At 44.5% G+C, this 18,640-nt stretch overlaps 2 protein-coding genes across 7 annotated transcripts; one reads left to right on the plus strand and one right to left on the minus strand.

The window, feature by feature from the left end:
- Positions 1 to 488: 488 nt before the first annotated feature.
- Positions 489 to 18,257, minus strand: PLAT (plasminogen activator, tissue type). 6 transcript variants are annotated; one of them, XM_057414671.1, is made up of 15 exons: positions 18,113 to 18,255; positions 14,066 to 14,167; positions 13,717 to 13,756; positions 13,271 to 13,402; positions 12,777 to 12,890; positions 12,514 to 12,688; positions 11,917 to 12,008; positions 11,486 to 11,660; positions 11,087 to 11,172; positions 10,472 to 10,667; positions 9,862 to 9,998; positions 9,637 to 9,777; positions 8,269 to 8,417; positions 7,375 to 7,488; positions 489 to 611 (listed from the first exon to the last, which is right to left on the minus strand). In XM_057414671.1, the coding sequence occupies exons 2-15, from the start codon at positions 14,147 to 14,149 to the stop codon at positions 504 to 506; spliced, it is 1,743 nt and encodes a 580-aa protein (XP_057270654.1). In that variant the 5' UTR covers positions 14,150 to 14,167; positions 18,113 to 18,255; the 3' UTR covers positions 489 to 503. The 6 variants fall into 6 exon arrangements, with proteins under 6 accessions (XP_057270654.1, XP_057270655.1, XP_057270659.1 ...); XM_057414672.1 differs by lacking the exon at positions 18,113 to 18,255 and adding an exon at positions 15,744 to 17,125; XM_057414674.1 differs by lacking the exon at positions 489 to 611 and adding an exon at positions 6,970 to 7,165 and having other exon boundaries at positions 18,113 to 18,254.
- On the plus strand, positions 1,218 to 6,498 carry AP3M2 (adaptor related protein complex 3 subunit mu 2). Its single transcript, XM_057414678.1, has 7 exons — positions 1,218 to 1,509; positions 1,899 to 2,036; positions 2,465 to 2,550; positions 3,077 to 3,210; positions 3,508 to 3,715; positions 4,305 to 4,449; positions 4,870 to 6,498. The coding sequence occupies exons 1-7, from the start codon at positions 1,284 to 1,286 to the stop codon at positions 4,968 to 4,970; spliced, it is 1,038 nt and encodes a 345-aa protein (XP_057270661.1). The 5' UTR covers positions 1,218 to 1,283; the 3' UTR covers positions 4,971 to 6,498.
- Positions 18,258 to 18,640: the final 383 nt, after the last annotated feature.

The raw sequence follows: 18,640 nt of genomic DNA on the forward strand, positions 1-18,640 counted from the left end.
CTTCTTCCTCATACCTAACTTGAACTTCCCCTGTTTCAGTTTGAACCCATCACCCCTTGTCCTATCCCTACAGTCCCTGATGAAGAGTCCCTCTCCAGCATCCTTGTAGCCCCCTTCAGACACTGGAAGCTGCTTTGAGGTCTCCACGCAGCTTCTCTTCTCCAGGCTGAACAGCCCCAATTGTCTCAGGCTGTCTCCATATGGGAGGTGCTCCAGCCCCTGAGCATCTTCGTGGCCTCCTCTGGACTTGCTCCAACAGCTCCACATGCCTTCTTATGTTGAGGACACCAGGAACTGCACCATGTTCCCTCTGTGCTGACATGACTGCTGGTCAGCTTAGGGAAACAGTGAAAACGTTTGTTGTGGAGTCTGGATTTGGAATGCCTTGTGACCAGCATCCTGCCAAAATACAGGACATGTGGGTACTTGGGCCAACAAGTGTCATGTGAGCTCCTGCTTCCAGGCACCAGTCAGGCCACGAGTGTGGGCTGGATTGTGTTTCACTAAGGCCAGGGAGCGGGTTGGCTGTTCAGGTCGTAAATGTCCTGTGTCAGGCACCTGGATCTTGGTTTTTGTGATGGGACAAGGTGTGTTTGTTCACTGATTAGGAGCTGAACCCGGGACAGATGTGTAAGCAGTCTGCACACCCCAAGTGGTCTCAGAATGACAAAAGCACAGGTAGCATGTTAGATGGACTTCAGAGACATTCTTCTGTAAGACAAACATGGACCTATACAGACTAAGCATAGAAGCTGGGCTTCCCTTCTATTCCACATCAAAATAAATCCTAATAAATCTTTACAGAATTGAAGATAATAATTGTATCATTGCATCTATATATGCAAACATACTAGCAAAAGGAAATTAAAAGCTTTGAGGGGCTTTGAATTCATTAAACAGCAGTTATAATACTGAGAGCACTGCAGGAAAAGGTGAGGGCAGCCAGGAAGGATTTATGGCACTGGAGTCTGGTGAAAAGCATCACTGTGTGCAAGTGGCTGCAGGAAGTAAGTTGGCTTTATTAATATTGCTGCTCACTCGGTTGCAGCTGAGCCACTTCCAAGCACTAACCTCAGCTATCAAAGGGGATCTTGCTACATAGAAAGGAAATAAGAGCATGTGGTGATGTGCTGGGTTTGCTGCATCAGTGGCAGAGGTGTGCTTGGAGCTGTGTGTGTCTGTTGGAGTGGTCAGACTGTTGTGCTTGGACTACTACATGGAGTTTCAGTGTTGTTTCCAAGAAGAGGCTTGATGTATTCCTGTGTGGGAGGATGCTGAACTGAATGATCACTAAGACTCTTTCAGAGACTGTTGAACCATTATTTCTTTTTGCACAGGATTATTTTGGTGTCTGTTCAGAGGTGATGATCAAGGACAATGTGGTGGTCGTTTATGAGGTCCTGGAGGAGATGCTGGATAATGGCTTTCCATTGGCAACAGAGTCTAATATTCTTAAGGAACTGATAAAACCACCCACTATCCTGCGAACAGTTGTCAACACCATTACAGGTACAGAGAAAGAAGGAGATAAACTGGGGAGACCATGTGGCAATATTCCTGCAGAAGTGAATTAGGACACTGCATTCTTTAATTTATCCAAACCAGGCAGATGACATTTCCAGTTCCACCATGACCTGACTTCCTGGATGAGTCAGTTTGCTGTGGGTTTTTTGTTGGGGTGGCTCTTAGTTTCACTTCTGGGTGCCTTCCTGTGGTATGTTTTAGAGTTGGATATAAGAGAGATGTAAGTTGTAGATTACAGACAGTGAGTCTGGAAGACTAATTGCTCTCCTCCAAAGAGATAGAGATTAATTACAGTTAAGTTATATAATGCCAAGGACTTGTTCTGGAGCACTGTCTAACTTCTGTGGTGCTTGTGATTGTCTTTCTTCTTCCAGGAAGCACTAATGTGGGTGACCAGCTCCCTACTGGACAGCTGTCAGTGGTGCCTTGGAGACGCACTGGTGTCAAATATACCAACAATGAGGCATATTTTGATGTAGTTGAGGAGATAGATGCAATCATTGACAAATCAGGTATGGGAGTTCCTTCTGGCTAAGATGAGGGTAACTTGTCCTGATAGTGCTTGAAGAGAGATTTAGGTCTTCAAAGAGGAGGTGCCTCATATAAGTTTGGGAAGCTCTATTCTTATTCTTACTGTGGAACCTTGACAACTCATAGGTGTTATTTTAGAGGGGTACCAAGGTTTTCACTTGTCCTTGTTCCTGAGTTCTTGTAAGCAATTGGGAAAATAGGAGGTGAGTGAAAATCATGCATGAAAATTGTTCATAGCCCTTTTCCCTCAGTTTTTGTGCATCTTAGTCTTGTTAGAGCTGGGAGCTATTGCCACTTACCATTAAAATGGACATTGCTGGTGTCAGTTCCTCCCTATTGATAGTTTTTCCACATGGGGACTTTTTGGATCAGATTGGCATAACCTCTTGCATTTCCTTTACTGTTGCAGGTTCCACGATTACTGCTGAAATCCAAGGGGTGATTGATGCTTGTGTCAAGCTGACTGGGATGCCAGACCTTACACTCTCCTTTATGGTAAAGCTCAAGGGTGTATCTTAAGTGTATTTGAAAAGGGTTTTCCAGCTCTGCTGCTGGGATCTCAGGCTCACGCTGATGGATTTCAGTACATCAGAACGTGGGTATGCCAAACAAAAAGAGAAAGAACTGACAATGGAAGCTCCTAATGAACTTCAGCAACTTTGAGCCTAAAGGTGTTTGAATTTAAAGAGACTTGGCTTTTTTTTAAAGTACTGTTAGTGTGTGCTGTGACTAAGTTTTTGAGATACAGCGGTGTTTTAAGCAGATATCCTAAAGGTTGCCTTTTTAATGGTGTGCATCAAGGTAATTATTTGACATGACTGAACTTCCTAACATAGGATAGAGATTAATAAGTACTCCTATTATGCAGATGTAACAGCATCAAATAGCTTAACGTGTCTGAATGTAGATACTATCAAGTGGGCGGAGTGCATCAAATGGGAGGTGCATCTTCATGGATGGAAGATGGGGTTATATTAAATAGAACTGCCTTCCTGAACCTGGTGACTTCCTTTTATTTCAGAACCCTCGGTTGTTGGATGATGTCAGCTTCCATCCCTGTGTGCGTTTTAAGCGCTGGGAGTCAGAGAGAATACTCTCCTTCATTCCACCTGATGGGAATTTTCGCTTGCTGTCCTACCATGTCAGTGCTCAGAAGTAGGTGATGAATGTAGTACTGTGAATTACAAAATTAGGATCTTCCTGGCTAGTAGAAGGGAAAAATACCCAAGGAATTGCTTTTAAAGATCAGGTGGCAAGTGCTAAATGAAGTGGAAATACATAGAATCATAAAATGGTTTGGGTTGGAAGGGATCAAACAAGTGTAGGATTTCCTTCTCTTTTAAGGAGATTGGTTTCCAATGTTTTCAGTGTAGAAGGCAAGGACTGCATCAGGTAAAGCAAAGATGGAGGTGAGAGATTGACAAGAATTTTCTGTTCATGTCTTTCTTCCAGTCTTGTGGCAATTCCTGTCTACGTTAAGCACAACATCAGTTTCCGTGACAGCAGCTCACTGGGACGTTTTGAGATCACAGTGGGGCCGAAGCAGACTATGGGGAAGACTGTAGAGGGAGTGATTGTCACCAGCCAGATGCCAAAAGGTGTCTTAAATATGACCCTTACACCCTCTCAGGGAACACACGTTTTCGATCCAGTTACAAAGGTGAGAGGAAAGAGAGAACTGAACTTCTTTTTTATTATTATATTGTTATTTATTATTACCTTTCAGCAAATGAAGTTGAGCTGTTCATGGTTATAAGCACATTTCCTTGAACACTGCTTTTCTGAAGGTTGTCTCTTTTTTTGGGGTGAGAACTTTCTCTGCACAGTTGCATCCTATAAGTTGCCTTAATCCCCACAACAAATAGCTCGGTGTCCAAGTGGATTATGGTCCTGGTTGCTTGGTGTGTGCAGAAAATCCAAGAACTGCTATTGTATGATGAGGCATTGCTCTGGTGGATGCTTTGCAAACTTCTGGATTTGTAGCTGTCATCCCTAATACTGCACAATAGACTTGGTCCTTTGAAAATACTGCAGATTCAGGTTGAGGCCTGCCATTTGCGGTAGGCTTTTGAGGAACCTCATGCAGAGAGAGGGACAAGAAGCCTGTACTGTGCCTGTCCAATATGAAGGGCAAGATACTACGACTTTTTCCATAAAGAAACATTTCAAGCTGTCATAGGAGGGGGACTGTTCTTCGGGGGCTGTTCCAGCATTTCTGTTTCACTGCTGCAGTTTTTTTCTCCTTGAAGTTGCTGTCATGGGATGTGGGGAAAATAAACCCCCAGAAGCTGCCAAGCCTGAAGGGGAGCATGAGCCTGCAAGCTGGGACATCAAAACCAGATGAAAACCCCACCATTAACCTGCAGTTTAAAATCCAGCAGCTGGCTATATCTGGTAAGTGACTGCCTGAATATTCTCTGCTGCGTCTTGCTCGTTCTGCATGTAGCTGAAGTAGCTCTGCAGGCCTTCTGAAGTACATTCTACCTGAAACATGGTCTTCAAGTAAAAAAAAATGGTGTGCTTTGACTACAGATACATGGATTTGTTCTCTCTGATGCTCTGAAACAGCCTACCTACATTTCCTTGCATGTTGTGCTTACAGACCTGTAAACGATTTTAGGGTATAGATGTGTTGGTAAAAAGTGATTCTGACAATTAGCAGTTGTCAGCTTTTCTCCATTCTTTTTACTGCTTCCTAAAACTTTCCCTGTGCTTTCTGCACTGCTGGCATGATCTGCTGTTCCTTTATCTTGAAGGCCTGTCTGCTTTGCTTGTGGCAGCAGTCAGTCTTATGCTGTGTTTGTTTGCCTTTAGGACTGAAGGTGAATCGCTTGGACATGTATGGGGAGAAGTACAAGCCCTTCAAGGGGATAAAATACATGACTAAGGCTGGCAAGTTCCAAGTACGAACCTAGAGGATCCTGATAGCAAGGAAGAGCACTTTCCTGTTTCTTCTGTCCCCGGCTGTTGGATGCAGCCTCTTACCCCATCCATCTGTCCAGGGTTGCTCCCTTGCCTGTAGTAGCATGAGCAGGAGAGTCAGTGCTTAGGGTGCTGTGGAGCAGGGAAAGGTAAGGTTGACCTGAAACCATCTCATCCCTAGCTGAGTCTGAAGCATTTGGAACAATGGCAGATGCGAGAGGTGTTCAGGTCTCTTGGGATTAGTGAGTCAGCTTCAGCTATGTATGCTTGTATCACCTTCACTTTGCTGTCTTCAAGGAAATTCTAGGGTTTTATTGCCTTTTGTAACTCCTCTTCCTTATGTTTTGGTTGGCTTTTAGCCCTCGTAGATGATACAAAGTTGAATTTCCCCAAACTTCAACTCCAGTGTGATGGTCCAGCATTTGCCCTTCTCCGTCACTGGGCGTTAGGGTGGAGAGCTCTATAGCTCTTGGCAGCAGAGAGATCATCCAGCCATTCTACCTGGAAGGGACTGAGAGAAGTGGAAAGGTAGATTGTCCCACCCAGCATGAGAAGTTAAGAAGCTTGAGATTGGGGATGGTGTCACAGAGGGAGGAAGAGAAGAAGTACATGCATTTTCTACATATTTCATAAGCTCTTTTGGTCATCAAGTATCTTGAATCTCTGGAGATGCACTGGAAACCCATCCAAATCTTAGGATGGTATCCTCCAAAGGGCTGACACAGCACATACGGTCTTGTAATCGATGGGTGGTGACACCTGAATGTAATTCTCCTTCTCTTATTTCATCAGTATTTGAAGGTAGGGATTCTCCTGGTTTCTCTGGGGAGTCAGGACAGAGACAGGCAGGCATGAGCACACTGATGGAAATTGAAGCTGTGATTAAATGAAGACAACAACTCTCCTAGTAACTTGTTGGAACCTTTTCTTGTCTTCTTGCCTGCCTAGTACAAATGAAGGTGATACTGCTGTTCTTCTGCTCACTGATGTCTGTCTTTGAGGTAATTGTGTCCTGGTACCTTTGTAGTATTTCTTGCTGTCCTACCTCATTCCAGTTCCTGTATCAATCAGCTGCTCTGCAGGTGGATTCAAGCCTACACTGGATTTTTCGCTGGGACCATCTCTTCCTTAGGAGCTCATTCCAGTCTGTGCTGCATCTCTCTACAGCATAAATATGAACTGAGAGGCATCTGCAGTGTTCTATATTGTCTGTAATGTGCTCTTTGGCCACTAGATGCCAATGTGTTTTCTCTGTGGTAGCAGAACTTGTACCTGGCTGGGGAGTGCAGCATGTACAGTTCATGCTTGTGAACAGCACAAGGTGACTCTTAAGCAAAGGGTAACACACATTCTGGTTTGTGTGTGATGAACACTTGCAGTGGATGAGTGGCACCTTGCATGTGGAATTGCAAGTTTCAGTGCAACCGATGAAAGCCATAGCAGGTGGCCTTACTGCCGAGCATGTTCAGTGCAAATATAACCTTCAGCAAGGGCATCAATAAAGTTCAGTTTTACATGTCATATGTGTCATTCCAGAGTGGCTTGTGTGGGCTGTACAAAAAATACAGTTGGTATTTGAGGAGGAAGGTGAATTATGCCAGTTGGATTGTGGATAGTGGGTGCCTTAGGGGGTATATGTCATTATGCAGTTGGGATTGTGAGCTTGGGACTAAGCCACTGTCTGAAAAGCTAAAATGAACTTATCTCTTGGTCTTTTTTCCTGGTGTTTCCTGCAAGGAGCACTGAGCACTTCCTGGAACCTCACTGAAACTGCCTTTAGGACAGCTAAACCATTCCTGTTTACTAGTAGGGTTTTGAGCAGCAGGCTAAGGACTGTGCTTCAGTTATGAAGATTAACTGGACTTAACCACCATTTCTCTGAGGACAGAGAATGAAGCTGAAACCAACTTACATAACCAAAGTAAAGTGGTATAAGGATAGAGCTTCAGCCTGACTGGAATGTATTCCAAATTTACAGTCAAAGAAGTGAGATTTAAGTTTTCAGGAAATTTAATTCCCCTTTGCCTTCATTTCATACCCCTTCCCAAACCAACATAGCTGCTCATGGGATGCACAATGTCGTCTCTTGGCTTACTCTCTTTATAAATTAAATTTGATAGTACTTGTGATTTGATGCAAGGAGAAAGCTTGGGAATGTGGGGAGAAAGGACTGTTAGCTTCCAATAACCTGTAACAAGGAAAGGAGAGGAACTTGAGAATGTGCCCTTCCCACACATTCCTGTGGTATGAAAAGCCATAGGATAAAGGGAAGCACTGTCAGTATCCTTAAAACACCAAGAAGGAAGCTGCGAGGGCATGGCCACAAGGTTGTGGATAGCTCATTTTTCTTTCTCAGGGTTTCATGTTGTCCTGAATCCAGTCCAGATAACGATTCACATTTGTATAAACACCAGGTATGTCTTTGCGGCCACAGCCTATTCCCCAGCTGATGATTCCAATGAGATACATCCGATTATCCTTCATACAGACCAGAGGCCCTCCAGAGTCACCCTACAGAGAAGCAGGAGGTTAATAACTATCTCTTTTTTGGTTGGGTTTGTGTTGCTTTTACCCCCACTCACTGGCTTTAGTGGTGTCCACGGAAATACCCTATGTAGTATGCTAACAAATCAAGAGCTCTTAGTAACAGCACTTTCACATAAGCCCTTTTGTGTTCTAGACTCCCTCAATGCTCCCCTCATGGGGAGACACCTCAAAAAAACCTATCACTAAAGCATCTAACTCCGTATGGCTCTCATGAAATGTAGGTGAGATGTTGGTCAGAACAAAAAGAGGAATACTCTTATTCAAGCTTATTCACCGATCCAGAGTGGCTTACACTGCTGCATGTATTAAAGAGCTGTTTAAATGGAAAGGATGTGGACTGAATGCCCTCCTTTTTCCTCATTCCCCACCATCTTTGGCTTTTATTACTATATTTTCTGCACTTCTCAGTAGAGCATCACTCGTGTTCTCTTACAGAACACCCTGCTGAGTGTTTTGCATTGCTCACATAAGAGAAAATATTAGGAAATGCTGCTGAGGTGGAGTTTCCTGCTCAGATTTGTGCCATTTCCTATATTTGGGATTTTCAGTCTGTGGTGTTCTGATCAAGTGTGGCCTGCTTTTCTGGCTCTGAGGGGCAGGGGAAGCAAAGAGGAGCCTACAGTTCTGTTGTGTTTGACGAAAAGTCTGCTAGAACTTCCACACAGCCAAGTACAGAACAACTTTAAACCATTTCTGAAGCTTTTTCTTTGCTTAGCTCAGACTCAAGAACAGAATTGAGTTTACCTTGCAGGCATCATCAAGGTTCCTTGTGTCTCCTGCACATAACATGTTGTCTGTAACTGTCCGGTTGCCTAGATGCTGTGTTGTGCACTGACTGGCTGGAAACAGTCTCACATGGCCTTCCTTCAGGTGCTCTGAATAGAATGGAGAAACTGGAAGAAAAAATACAATATAAATACATAAATATGTCTGTGTAGGTGTATATATATTTAAAAAGTCCCAAAGCAGTTCAGGTTCTGTAGTTTAGAGGAGAATAAATGGAAGTATTTGGGGGCAGAGGGAGGTAAATTATTATTTCTTTGCCAAAGGGTCTAGTTTTGATTCTTGGGGGTTCTGCTTTGTGAGTGAGAACTGCTTCAGTCTAGTTGAGAGAGAATATTGCTTCTTTAAGAAGCTTAAGTTCTAAATACTGCTGGGGTTTATGGATGGGTAAGTCATCCTTGCACAGTTACATCAACCAAAATGAAGTCACAGCAAGTGCCTATGAAAATCACTAACTGCACAAAACAGGATCCTGACTTTTTAGTATTAGGCTTGCACTAACAAAAAGCGGATGCCTTGTTGTACACAATACTGAGAAACTGGACAGGAATGTACGCTTGTGTTTTGCTGGAATGGAAGGGATTTGGTGTTGCTTTTATTCTTCTGCATAGCTGCGACTGCACAAAGCTGAAAGCTGGCAGGGTTGTTGTTTTTCAGTCTAGTTTTGGATTACAATTGCAGCATCCTTTCCCTCTCAAAGGGTGTACCCTGCACTCCCTGTAAGCAATGCTGGACACTGGTTTTAATAGCACTTTATGCCACACTTGTATGTTACAAAGTCTGTTCCAAAACCACTATGGGTTCAAATCATTATTAGGTCTTTTTATGGTGGTTTCTTCACAGTCTCTGTCTCACAGAGGCTACAAGTTAGCAAATGAAATGAAAATTAGTAGAAAGTACCAGTAAAATCCAAGCTGGGGGATTTTGTTTGTTTTAAATACAAGTCAGTCTGTTACACCTTCAGACATGTTTTATTCCTGTTATTTAGCTCACTTTAGAAACCATTTAGCCAGCCTTTTCAGATATATATCTGGGATTATCTGCTAATACGCTATACAGTTGCAGGTAGTTGCATGTGATTAGCAGATATGTATTAGCAGATAACCCCAGATACATATATGACAATACTCTATGAGCCCATGCAGCTGAGAGAACTAAGATCAATGAGATAACTTACAAAACCCCAAACTTGTTTATCTCCTACTATGCATATGTTTTGTAGTGCTGATATAAGCCCATATGATAATTCAGGGAACCACACATTAAGCAGTGCTAAAGGCTTGAATTCTTTGAAGGCAGGGGACACAAACTGTAATATCTTCTACTTACATTCTTCGTTTCTGCCATAACCAGAGATCTCACATTCAGTCCAGGCAGGCATGTGTAGTGCTGGTGTTGGGAGGCAGGCAGCACGGACAGTGTCTGTTTCAATAGCACATTCCTCTGCATCCGAGTTCAACTGCAACAGAGCTGAAGAGGGAAAGCAACTTCATTAAGCACAAACTGGAGCCAGCCACAACTTTTGCAGAGTCACTAGGTCAGCAGAGTTCTTACCAATGTCATTGTCAAAGTTTTCTGAGTCAAATCTCTGGTGCACGGTGTAGCTCTTCACTTGAAAGTTCTGTTCATTTTCCTCAGGGGTGGCTCGGGATGTTCTCCCCAGCACAATCTTCAGCTGATTTGCACTAAAGCTGAAGAACAAGAATCTTAACTTTCTTCTCATGTTGAGTGCACCCTTCTCTTGAAGATGTGCTGCTGGAGCTTCTGCTCTTCATATTTTAGTACTATTACTACTTCATTACCCAGGCAGTTTGACCTGAAGTGTCCAATTTGCCTTTGGTTTTGCACTAATTACTTATAGCCATCACGGCAAAGCTCCTCTGCCAGCCCCTTGCTGTTCTCAAGTATCAGATGGATCTGCATCTGTACTGACAGCTTTGTTCTTCAGCTGCTTGCTGTTCTGAAGTGATAGCTTAATGCCATGCTGTTAGTCGGCCCAACAATTGCCTGTCTGTCATGCTCTGCACAGCTAACTTTACACTCTTTAGTGTACAATGACAAGCCTTTTCTAGTAAGGCAAGACTGGATGCTTCCAATTTCAGTCTGGTTGTGTTGGGGTTTGGTTGGTTTTGGTCCGCGCAACAGCACTGAATCCTCAACTTACCCTTCCTCAAAGCAGTGAGCAGCTGACAGAACCCAGCAGGAACTGATGAGGATTCCTCCACAGAGGAAGTGCTCTCCAGGCGCCCGGCGGTACTTCACGAAGATGGCAGCTTGCCACGGGTGAGCTGCAATGTCTGCATAGGAGCCACCCTTAATCCTGTACTGGCGTCCTCGGCGCTGCCGCAAGCCGCAGGTGGCTGTGGATGACAAACCCAGAGACAGGCTTTTTGTTCAGGCCTTCTTGCCTGGAGTTTGGGTTAAGAGCCTGTTAGCTGCCAGTGCATGTTGAGGCAGCCTGGCATGAACTGTGTAGTAACTGACTCATTCCTGTTTCCTAGGAAACTTGTATTCTGATGTGAAAAATACAGTAAAGAAACCCTGCCTTTTCTGTCCTCCCTTCTGGCAGAGAAAAAGGCACTTCTGTGAGGCTGGAGCCACAGAATCTCTTTCTGCTCTAAAAAGGACCTGCTGAAGGGGGGTTTGGTTTGGTCTGGGGGGGGGGGGGTGTCCCCCTCCAGCTCCTATTTTACTGTAAGAAGCTTGAGCTTAATACAAATGACATGCAGAACGGTAATGCTGCGAAGAAAGAGAAGACACAGGAGTGCCAGATCCTTACAGCAAGTAGGCACATTGCAGTACTCCCATGTGAGCTGATTTCCTTTCAGAACATGGCACCAGGGCTTGCTGTCATTGTCAGGATTCCTGCAGCACAGGAAAGAGAAAAACTATTTGTATTATCAGATGTGAAGAGAGTTTGGGGAGACCTAAAGGTGGCAGCCTGTGACCTGAGTGTTCTAGAGATAACAGAGGGCCCTAGGACCATGTGGAACTTGAATTTATGGAGTCTGATGTTACAAAAGCATAGATAGGTCAGGTGGAATAAAATTACTATTGTCAGTGAGCTTCATTCCCAACAGTAATGTACTTCCCGTGCTTAAATAACCCACATAAAAGAGCCTGGCCTGAAGAGCACCACAAGGAAGTTTGGTGGGACTTCAGTTCTGTGACTACCTACCGGCAGAAGTTGTGAGTACCAAGGCCCAGCTGGTAAGCATCTCTTTTCCAAGCAGTATATAACTTGTTGACAAGGATTCGGGAATTCCACCTCAAACAGGTAGCTCCGGAGCTGGTAACACTGTGGCTGCCTCGGTAATCTGTGCCTCTTCCAGATCTGCAGTTGCTGTTTCCAGCTTCAATAAGAAAGCTGTATATTAACTAATGGATGTGAACCTGTTAGCTCTTCCTAACTGTGATTTCTGGCAAGGCTGTATACTAGCTATACTTATCTCAGTCTCTCAGTGTCATAAATATTAAAAGCTTAACCATGATTAATGTTAGAGGTTCAACTTTTCAAGCTGCAGAAATAGCACAAGTCCACAGAGAACCATTAGATACGCAGTGAATCATGGAAGCTGTGAAGTCCATTCCCTGTCCCCCTGCATGTACCTTTTGAACAGGAGGGCACACTGCAGTGTTCCCAGATGTACTTTCCCCCTTTATAGATATAGCACCAAGGTCTGGAATCCTCATCTGGGTTTCTGAAAGAGTTATGATATTATGCATCATTATGAAGCTATTGTTATTAGTCCCATGTCTGCCATCTAGTTTGGTAACTTAATCCTGCTCTGCAGTGAAGACATGGACTGAACCTTCAGAAGTCATTTGGATTCCTATGTTGATTGTGGAGTACATGTAAATGAGGATGAAACAGTAGCTGGCAGGAGTGGACAGCTTGTTTGTGAAGTTTAGTTTATGAGCAGGATCTGGAGCTGCAGGAAACTGGCTACAAAGGGAGTTCTAGGCACTGAAAACGGACAAGGGAAAGACTATGGGGTGAGAGATGCATGCATTTTGTAGTCTGCCATAAGCATCCAGTCTAGGTAGATTTGAAGCTGAGATATGTCTACAGAAATTGCAATTGCTGCTCATGGGCTGCACGTTATTTCTTTGCTTGACATTAGACTATTGCAAACAGCCATTCCTTTGCTCCAAGCCTTTAGGCTGATTCCTGTGCCTCTGACCTGGGTGCCATCAGCCCCTCACCTGCAATAGTTGTGATTGCCCAGTCCCAGCTCAGCAGCATCCTCTCTTCGGCTGCTGTACTTCCTGTCCATCAAGCCATTGCTATTCCAATTTAAACATTCAGCTCCGCTCTCTGTCGTGCTCCATGTACCCCTGTATGTTACTCCAGCATCTTTGTAGCACTTAACTGCAGTATCTGAACAAAATGGAATAAAATGTACATCTTCTGGGTACCTCATCCTTCTGCACTGCATAACTAAAGCCAGTAGCGTTGGTATACTCACCTATTTCACACTGCTTCCCAGAGAAACCTTGGTGGCACTGGCAGATGAAGAGCTGTGGGGAATAATATGCCTGTGAGCATTGGCCCCCGTTGTAGCATTTAATTCTAGTGCAGGCTGTGGAATAAGCAAAAGCCAGAATACTGTTATATTTCACAGAAGTAAGAAGCTATCAATGCATACCCATCATTCCTCTGCTGTCAGTCTCCTTTAGGCTGTTCTATCATGTGCTTACAGTCTTTTTGTATAGTGCTCACATTCTTCCTTTGCTCCATTCTCTCCACGTGCTATTAGGAGCCTTCCTCAGCCTCTTGCCCACTCCCTTTTAGTCCTGCCTAAGTCAGTACATATTAGTATTTTCATTTCTATCCTAGTCTATTTCAAGCCAGATTTTCTGTGTGATAACTCCTTTCCTGAAAGTGGAGTTCTTTAGGATACTTAGATGGAAAATCTCTCATCCCCCACCACTTCCTTTCTCTTTTTCTTCTCATACTCACCTCTGACAGGCACAGTGTGGCAGCGACTCCGACCGCTGTCGCACCTACAGTACTCTACTCTGCTCCCTGAAAGCCTCAGCCAGGTCCCCCTGTGCTGGTAGATTTCTCCAGATGATTTTTCTGTGCAAATGGCTGTAATTGGAGAAAGGAAAATCCTCTTTTAGAGAGTCAGGGAAAAGACCTGGCTGAGCGAAAGAACTCCCTTCTCTTCCCAGGAAAAAAGCTCTGCTATCGACAGCCTCTTTCTCTGAAGAAGAGCAGAGGGAGGGGAAAACTTTATTCCTTGAGTTGTGCATTGTATTGATGGTCTGCTCTTTCGTCTTCTGATCTCTCATCCAGATAACCGTGACAAACAGCTTTCAGGCTCTGTTCCCTCAGCATCACCTGCTTTCCCCTCCTGTGTTCACAAAGCTCCAGGTAACATGGTTGTAGTTTGCATGGCTTACCTCTGGACCTGGCTCCCCGTTTGAATCGTGTGCGTAAGCCCTGCAAGCAGAGAAGGTTAACTCTGTGAGTCACTGCTCTCTTCAGAAAAAAGAGAGAACAAGTGCCTCCATCGTCTTCTTGAGGCCTTGTAAATCAGGAGAGCTCGGAGCAACTCTCTGCCCTCCTTGTCAGACAGTACAGTGAAAAGTGCCTTTAGTGTCTCAGTGTGGGTAACTATAAACCATGGAGTTGCCACAGATCTAAGCAGATTCTCATTCTGTCTGATGGAGACAGCTGGAGTCAATGGTAAGGAAGTACTGCTCAAAACACAGGATGGCAAGAGCATTATTTGATCCATTAGCCTCTTACCTGGCATTGAGCAGTCATAACTGCTCCCACCAGCAGGAGCAGACATGGGACTTTGCCTTCCATCCTGAGTGTTTTCCACATCATGTCCAAATCTCAAGTTACCTACAGAGACAAAAACCAAGACATTGAACAAAGGCATTTTACAATGTGAATGGAGTTCGAGGGCAGAAGTTTAAATACAGGTTTTAAATTATGACAATTGTTTTTACATTAAAACATGCTTTCTACTGTGCAGTTCTCAGTCATCAGGACTGGCTGTCCTGGTGACCCTGGACAAGGGAGACTGTCAGGCTGGACCCAGATGTGCTTCTACCTGATAAAGTTAGAAACATGACAAGCTAAAGCACACACTGTTAGGTCTGGAGGAAGCTCAGAGAATGTTTCTGGGGAGTAACACTGGTAGAATTAAGTTCCAAGTCCTTTTTCTCAAGGTTGCTGGAAGCCAGCAGGATTGCGTGTGTAGAGATGGACTTGTCTAATGAAGGAGTTGTACTGCTGATTGGAAAGTGTTCACTGAGATTCAGGTCACTGAAGCCTAAGAGATCTCTTGCAAGGACTCAAGAATCTGCTGAAGGGTCAGTCTGTGCTAACAGTGGTTTAAGAGGATTTTCGTTTTCTGTACAGACTGCTATTTTTGGGCAAGAGCAAGGGCCTCTCCTGTATTGAGGATGCTTCAGCAAGGAGGCTTTGGTTGATGATAGGTGGGGACAGCACTGCTATGTCTTTGGTTTTCAATATTTCTAAAGCTTCTCCCTAGCTGAGCCTTTAGTTTCTACTACTGTTGTTATGCTTTTGCTGAAAAGGGAGAGTATGCCAGTTGGCTGGCAGGCTGGCTTTTGGGCTGGTGCTCTCATTTATCCATTGCACTCCTATGCAGTCCCAACTACTTCTTATTTCTGCTAATCCCTTCAGCATCTTTACACTTCAGATGGAGTCTGAAGTAAAGTTGCTGAAACCTTTTGCTGACAAAGAAACCTTAGAAACCTTTTGCTGATAAAGGCATCAAAAGGTTTCTAAGGTGGTCTGCTTCCTGACAAAGGTAGTGTGCTTTGCTGTGGGCTTCCAGCTCCTCTGTTAATCCCTGGAGGAAAAATCCTGGAGGATTTATTTTGCCCATTCTTTTATCTAGGTGACCAACTGTAGAAGTTGCACATATGTGCATATACATACGTACATCTGTGTATGTAAAAGAGCTCCAGCAAAGCCTCATCTCAGCAGCACCAGTATGGTAGCTAGCGAAGTCCTATGTTATATTTAGAAACACTGCTGAACTGGAGGACTTTAAATGAGGATTTATTGGTACACCTACAGGACACTGGTGGGGGAGGAGGCTGTTGTTCATGGCATAATGAATGCAGCTGATTGTACAGTGTCAGAGGTTTAGATACGGTGTCTATGGCATTAACTAGCAAGGTCCAATATGTCTTTTAAAAACTGGGAAAGTAGTATCAGTTTTCACAGTTGAGTAATAATAATGACAGCTCCAGTCCTTAGAAGCTGTGTAATCTGAACCCTTACAATAAGTAACTTTATCACAGGTTTTCTGGTTTGAACCCATAATTTTCTTCCTAAAAGTAATAGTTACTCCTGCATGCATAACAGGAGCTCTTCTTTACAATTGAGTAAGACACAAGTAATCACCAGTGTGACCAGATTTAGACTGATCCTCTATACTCACCAAGACTGCTACAGCAGTCAGCTTAGATGGCTGAAATGATGGCTAGAGTGTGATGCAGAGGGGAACCCCCCTGCTTTGACCCCATCCAGCACCAGAGGTCCATTTTCTCTCTTTCTTTAAAAGTATAATGCCTTCTATACATACCAAGAGCTGGGAGTGAGGCAGAGCAGCAGGCAAGAAGATAGAATTTCATTCCCAATCTCCAGGATTGCTCTGCAATTCCAAATATTTGCAATAATACTCAGGCACTGCCTCCCACACTATCACCTTTTTATCATCTCCATGATAAGATCTCTGAGCAAGTAGAAATCTAACCCAGTTGTTGGAGAAATTACTTCCAGAAATGAGGAGCTCAGACTCTGTTTATATGAACCCAGAGAAGGCAGCTGGATAATAGCTGCTGAAATTGGAGTATAACAGCTGAATGAGTCATAAATTGGGATTCAAGGCTAAAAAAGAGAGGGAGTTTCTTTGTGGGTTGTGTTGGTTTCTTTTAAATACTTGTTCAAAGAAAAGGCAAAAGGCACAAATATCCCAGTCTCTGAAGCAGAACTGGGAGTGCAGCAGGATAATTTAGCCTTTAGCTTCTCATCATTAGACCACACAAAGAGGAGACTTAAGTTGCAAGTCAGACTGAAAAGATTCACAGGAACAGCTTCCAAGAACCTTAGTTACTCCAATTCTTATCTCGACAATGAGATCCTTGTAATTCAGAGCCTCTCCTGGGGATTTGTATTACTATGCAGATTTTGTAAGGTACTTCTCTATATACTTTCAAGCCCTTTCTCACCACTTAGGAAGTATCTTGCACTGCATAGCAAGCCTTTTTAAAAAGCTGCAAGAGTGGCTTCAAAATAGGCATTTCCTTCAGTGGAATCTGAACTAAATCAGCAGTGGTCTGGACTTGCACTTGTTCCTGCTGCCTCTGTACAGGCTCTCCCCTCCACCTTTCCCCCTGTCCGTGGGAGATGCTTCTCCACCCATTGGTGGCTGTTCTGCATGGAAAACTGACAACAGATGTTGCCAGATGTTTGTTTTCAGTTTCGGGAAAGGTAAAACTTAGGGCAGGCAATTGGAATGTTCTGAATGATAAGCCCTATCAAATTGAAACCATATGGCTGTTTGAAGAATACCATGTTTACAAGACTTCACTAGCAGTGTGCTTTCTGTAGGGCTCCCCTAAACAGCTCCTGCCTTCTGCTCTCACCCTTTGCTTCCTCTCTGATCAAAAATCCTCTAGCAGTAAGCCAGAGGCTTAGATGTGGTGCTCTGATAGTTTGATTCTACACTTTAAGGTATATTAGGATGTAAAGATATACAGTACCCCAAATGTATCGCTCTTTGCTGAAGTATCGTCAGCAGGAATACTTGAAATCCCACTTATTAATAACAGCCCTTCTAAGCAGTAAGAGTGTATTATCTTACCAGTGTAGAATAAGACCTAAAAAAGAATGTACCTATCAAGGTTGAACAAAAAGTCATTAACTGAAATCAAAGTACCTTCCCCCCAAACCCCTGTACGCCTTCCAATCACTTAGTTTGTGCATTTCAGAATGCTCTGATTCTGAATCTATAGCACTAAGAGGGTTCTTGCTGATGAATAGCTATATTGATCTTGTTTAAGTGAAAGACTGCAGATCCTCGCTGACCTTTCCTGCCTTCTGGAGAAAGTGCTTCTGTATCCCTTTGCTAAACTGAGCAGATGAATATCAGACTTGAACTATTTCTGTTTAAGATGTAACAGCAGACAGATCTGTGCCTTTGGGGAAAAGAACTCTGTAAAAACCCCACAAGAGAAAGCTTCTGCAGTCTCTGAAGGCATTGGAGGAAATGGATATTTCAAACTCTGGCTTTGTTTTGGGAATCATTCTCAATATTTTCCTGTGGTTTTGGCTGCATTTACAAAGCGTGATCTGAAGATCCACCCTCCTGCTCGCTGTCCCTCCATTACCCTGGTTGGGAGCCTGGGATGAGCACACAGCCTAATTTCCCAGGCTGGGATGGATTCTCCTTTCACAGCTAGCTCTCTGGGTCTCTCCTTACCATTAAGGTATTTGTCCATAACTCTTCTTTTGCTTTAAGTTCTCTTGCTAATGTTCTTTGGACAGGAGACCTCCCCCCTGCTAGCTGCAGCTGCCAGCCCTTCCCCTGCAAGAGCTGAAGCTTTCTTGGCATAACTGAAAGCCATCAGCTGTACCCAGCGTTAGGAACCTCCTCCAGAGCTGAAAGGCAATAGCTCAGTTAGTTAACCACCGCGGTGCTTCAGCGGGATTCATTAAATAACAATAGTTAATAGCATTCAGTGACAATGCCGCTGATGCTGAAACCGGGCATTGCGCTTTGTGAGGCAGGTGCAGAGCCGGACCTACCTTTGCTTTCTCTCTGCTGTATCCGCGGATGGAGCTCTGCAGAGCAGCGGGTTCCTGCTGTCCGCCGCTGCTCTGCGCGCTCCCAGCGGCTCCTGCCCCGAGCCCCGCGCAGGGGGTGGAGACTCGGGGGCTGGAACCCGCGTCCCCCCCCGGGAGAGGCTCCGGGATGGGGCGGCCCCTGCCTGGGGCTCGGGGCCGGGCTGGGCGGGCGGGGGACGCTGGTTTACAGCAGCCCGCGTTGTTCGTTCTCTCTCCCATTCAATAGAGCAGTCTTCTAAACGCTTCCCCGTTGAACACCTTAAGCTTCAGTGACTTGAGAACAGCGCGTATTCCTCCCCGCTGTGCATCGTGCTCGTGGGACTGTGAGATGTGTTACCTCCAACACGACCAGAGGAGCTGCAAGCTGTAGCTTAGTTCTAGTACTGAGAAACTCCTGTTTCAAGAAAGAGCAGTGTGCTGGGAATCCGCTGGGAATCTTCGGCAGGCAGGCGCATGCCATGGACAGTGCCATGGGGACAAAATGGTCAC

The sequence above is a fragment of the Pezoporus wallicus genome, unplaced genomic scaffold, assembly GCF_028554395.1.
Source record: "Pezoporus wallicus isolate ANWC-B61680 ecotype Strahan unplaced genomic scaffold, APGP_CSIRO_Pwel_v1 contig_11047, whole genome shotgun sequence".
In the NCBI taxonomy this organism is placed as follows: domain Eukaryota; kingdom Metazoa; phylum Chordata; class Aves; order Psittaciformes; family Psittacidae; genus Pezoporus; species Pezoporus wallicus.

What these genes read in the sequence shown, in the direction of transcription:
- AP3M2 (XM_057414678.1), top strand. Translation starts at nt 1,284, where the DNA reads ATGATCACTAAGACTCTTTCAGAGACTGTTGAACCATTATTTCTTTTT. An exon ending in ACCTTACACTCTCCTTTATG is followed by an intron (nt 2,551 to 3,076) that starts GTAAAGCTCAAG and finishes CTTTTATTTCAG; the next exon opens with AACCCTCGGTTGTTGGATGA. An exon ending in TTTTCGATCCAGTTACAAAG is followed by an intron (nt 3,716 to 4,304) that starts GTGAGAGGAAAG and finishes TTCTCCTTGAAG; the next exon opens with TTGCTGTCATGGGATGTGGG.
- PLAT (XM_057414671.1), bottom strand. Translation starts at nt 14,149, where the DNA reads ATGATGTGGAAAACACTCAGGATGGAAGGCAAAGTCCCATGTCTGCTC. An exon ending in TTATGGCAGAAACGAAGAAT is followed by an intron (nt 8,418 to 9,636) that starts GTAAGTAGAAGA and finishes TTTTTCTTCCAG; the next exon opens with TTTCTCCATTCTATTCAGAG. An exon ending in ACCTTGATGATGCCTGCAAG is followed by an intron (nt 7,489 to 8,268) that starts GTAAACTCAATT and finishes GCTTCTCTGTAG; the next exon opens with GGTGACTCTGGAGGGCCTCT.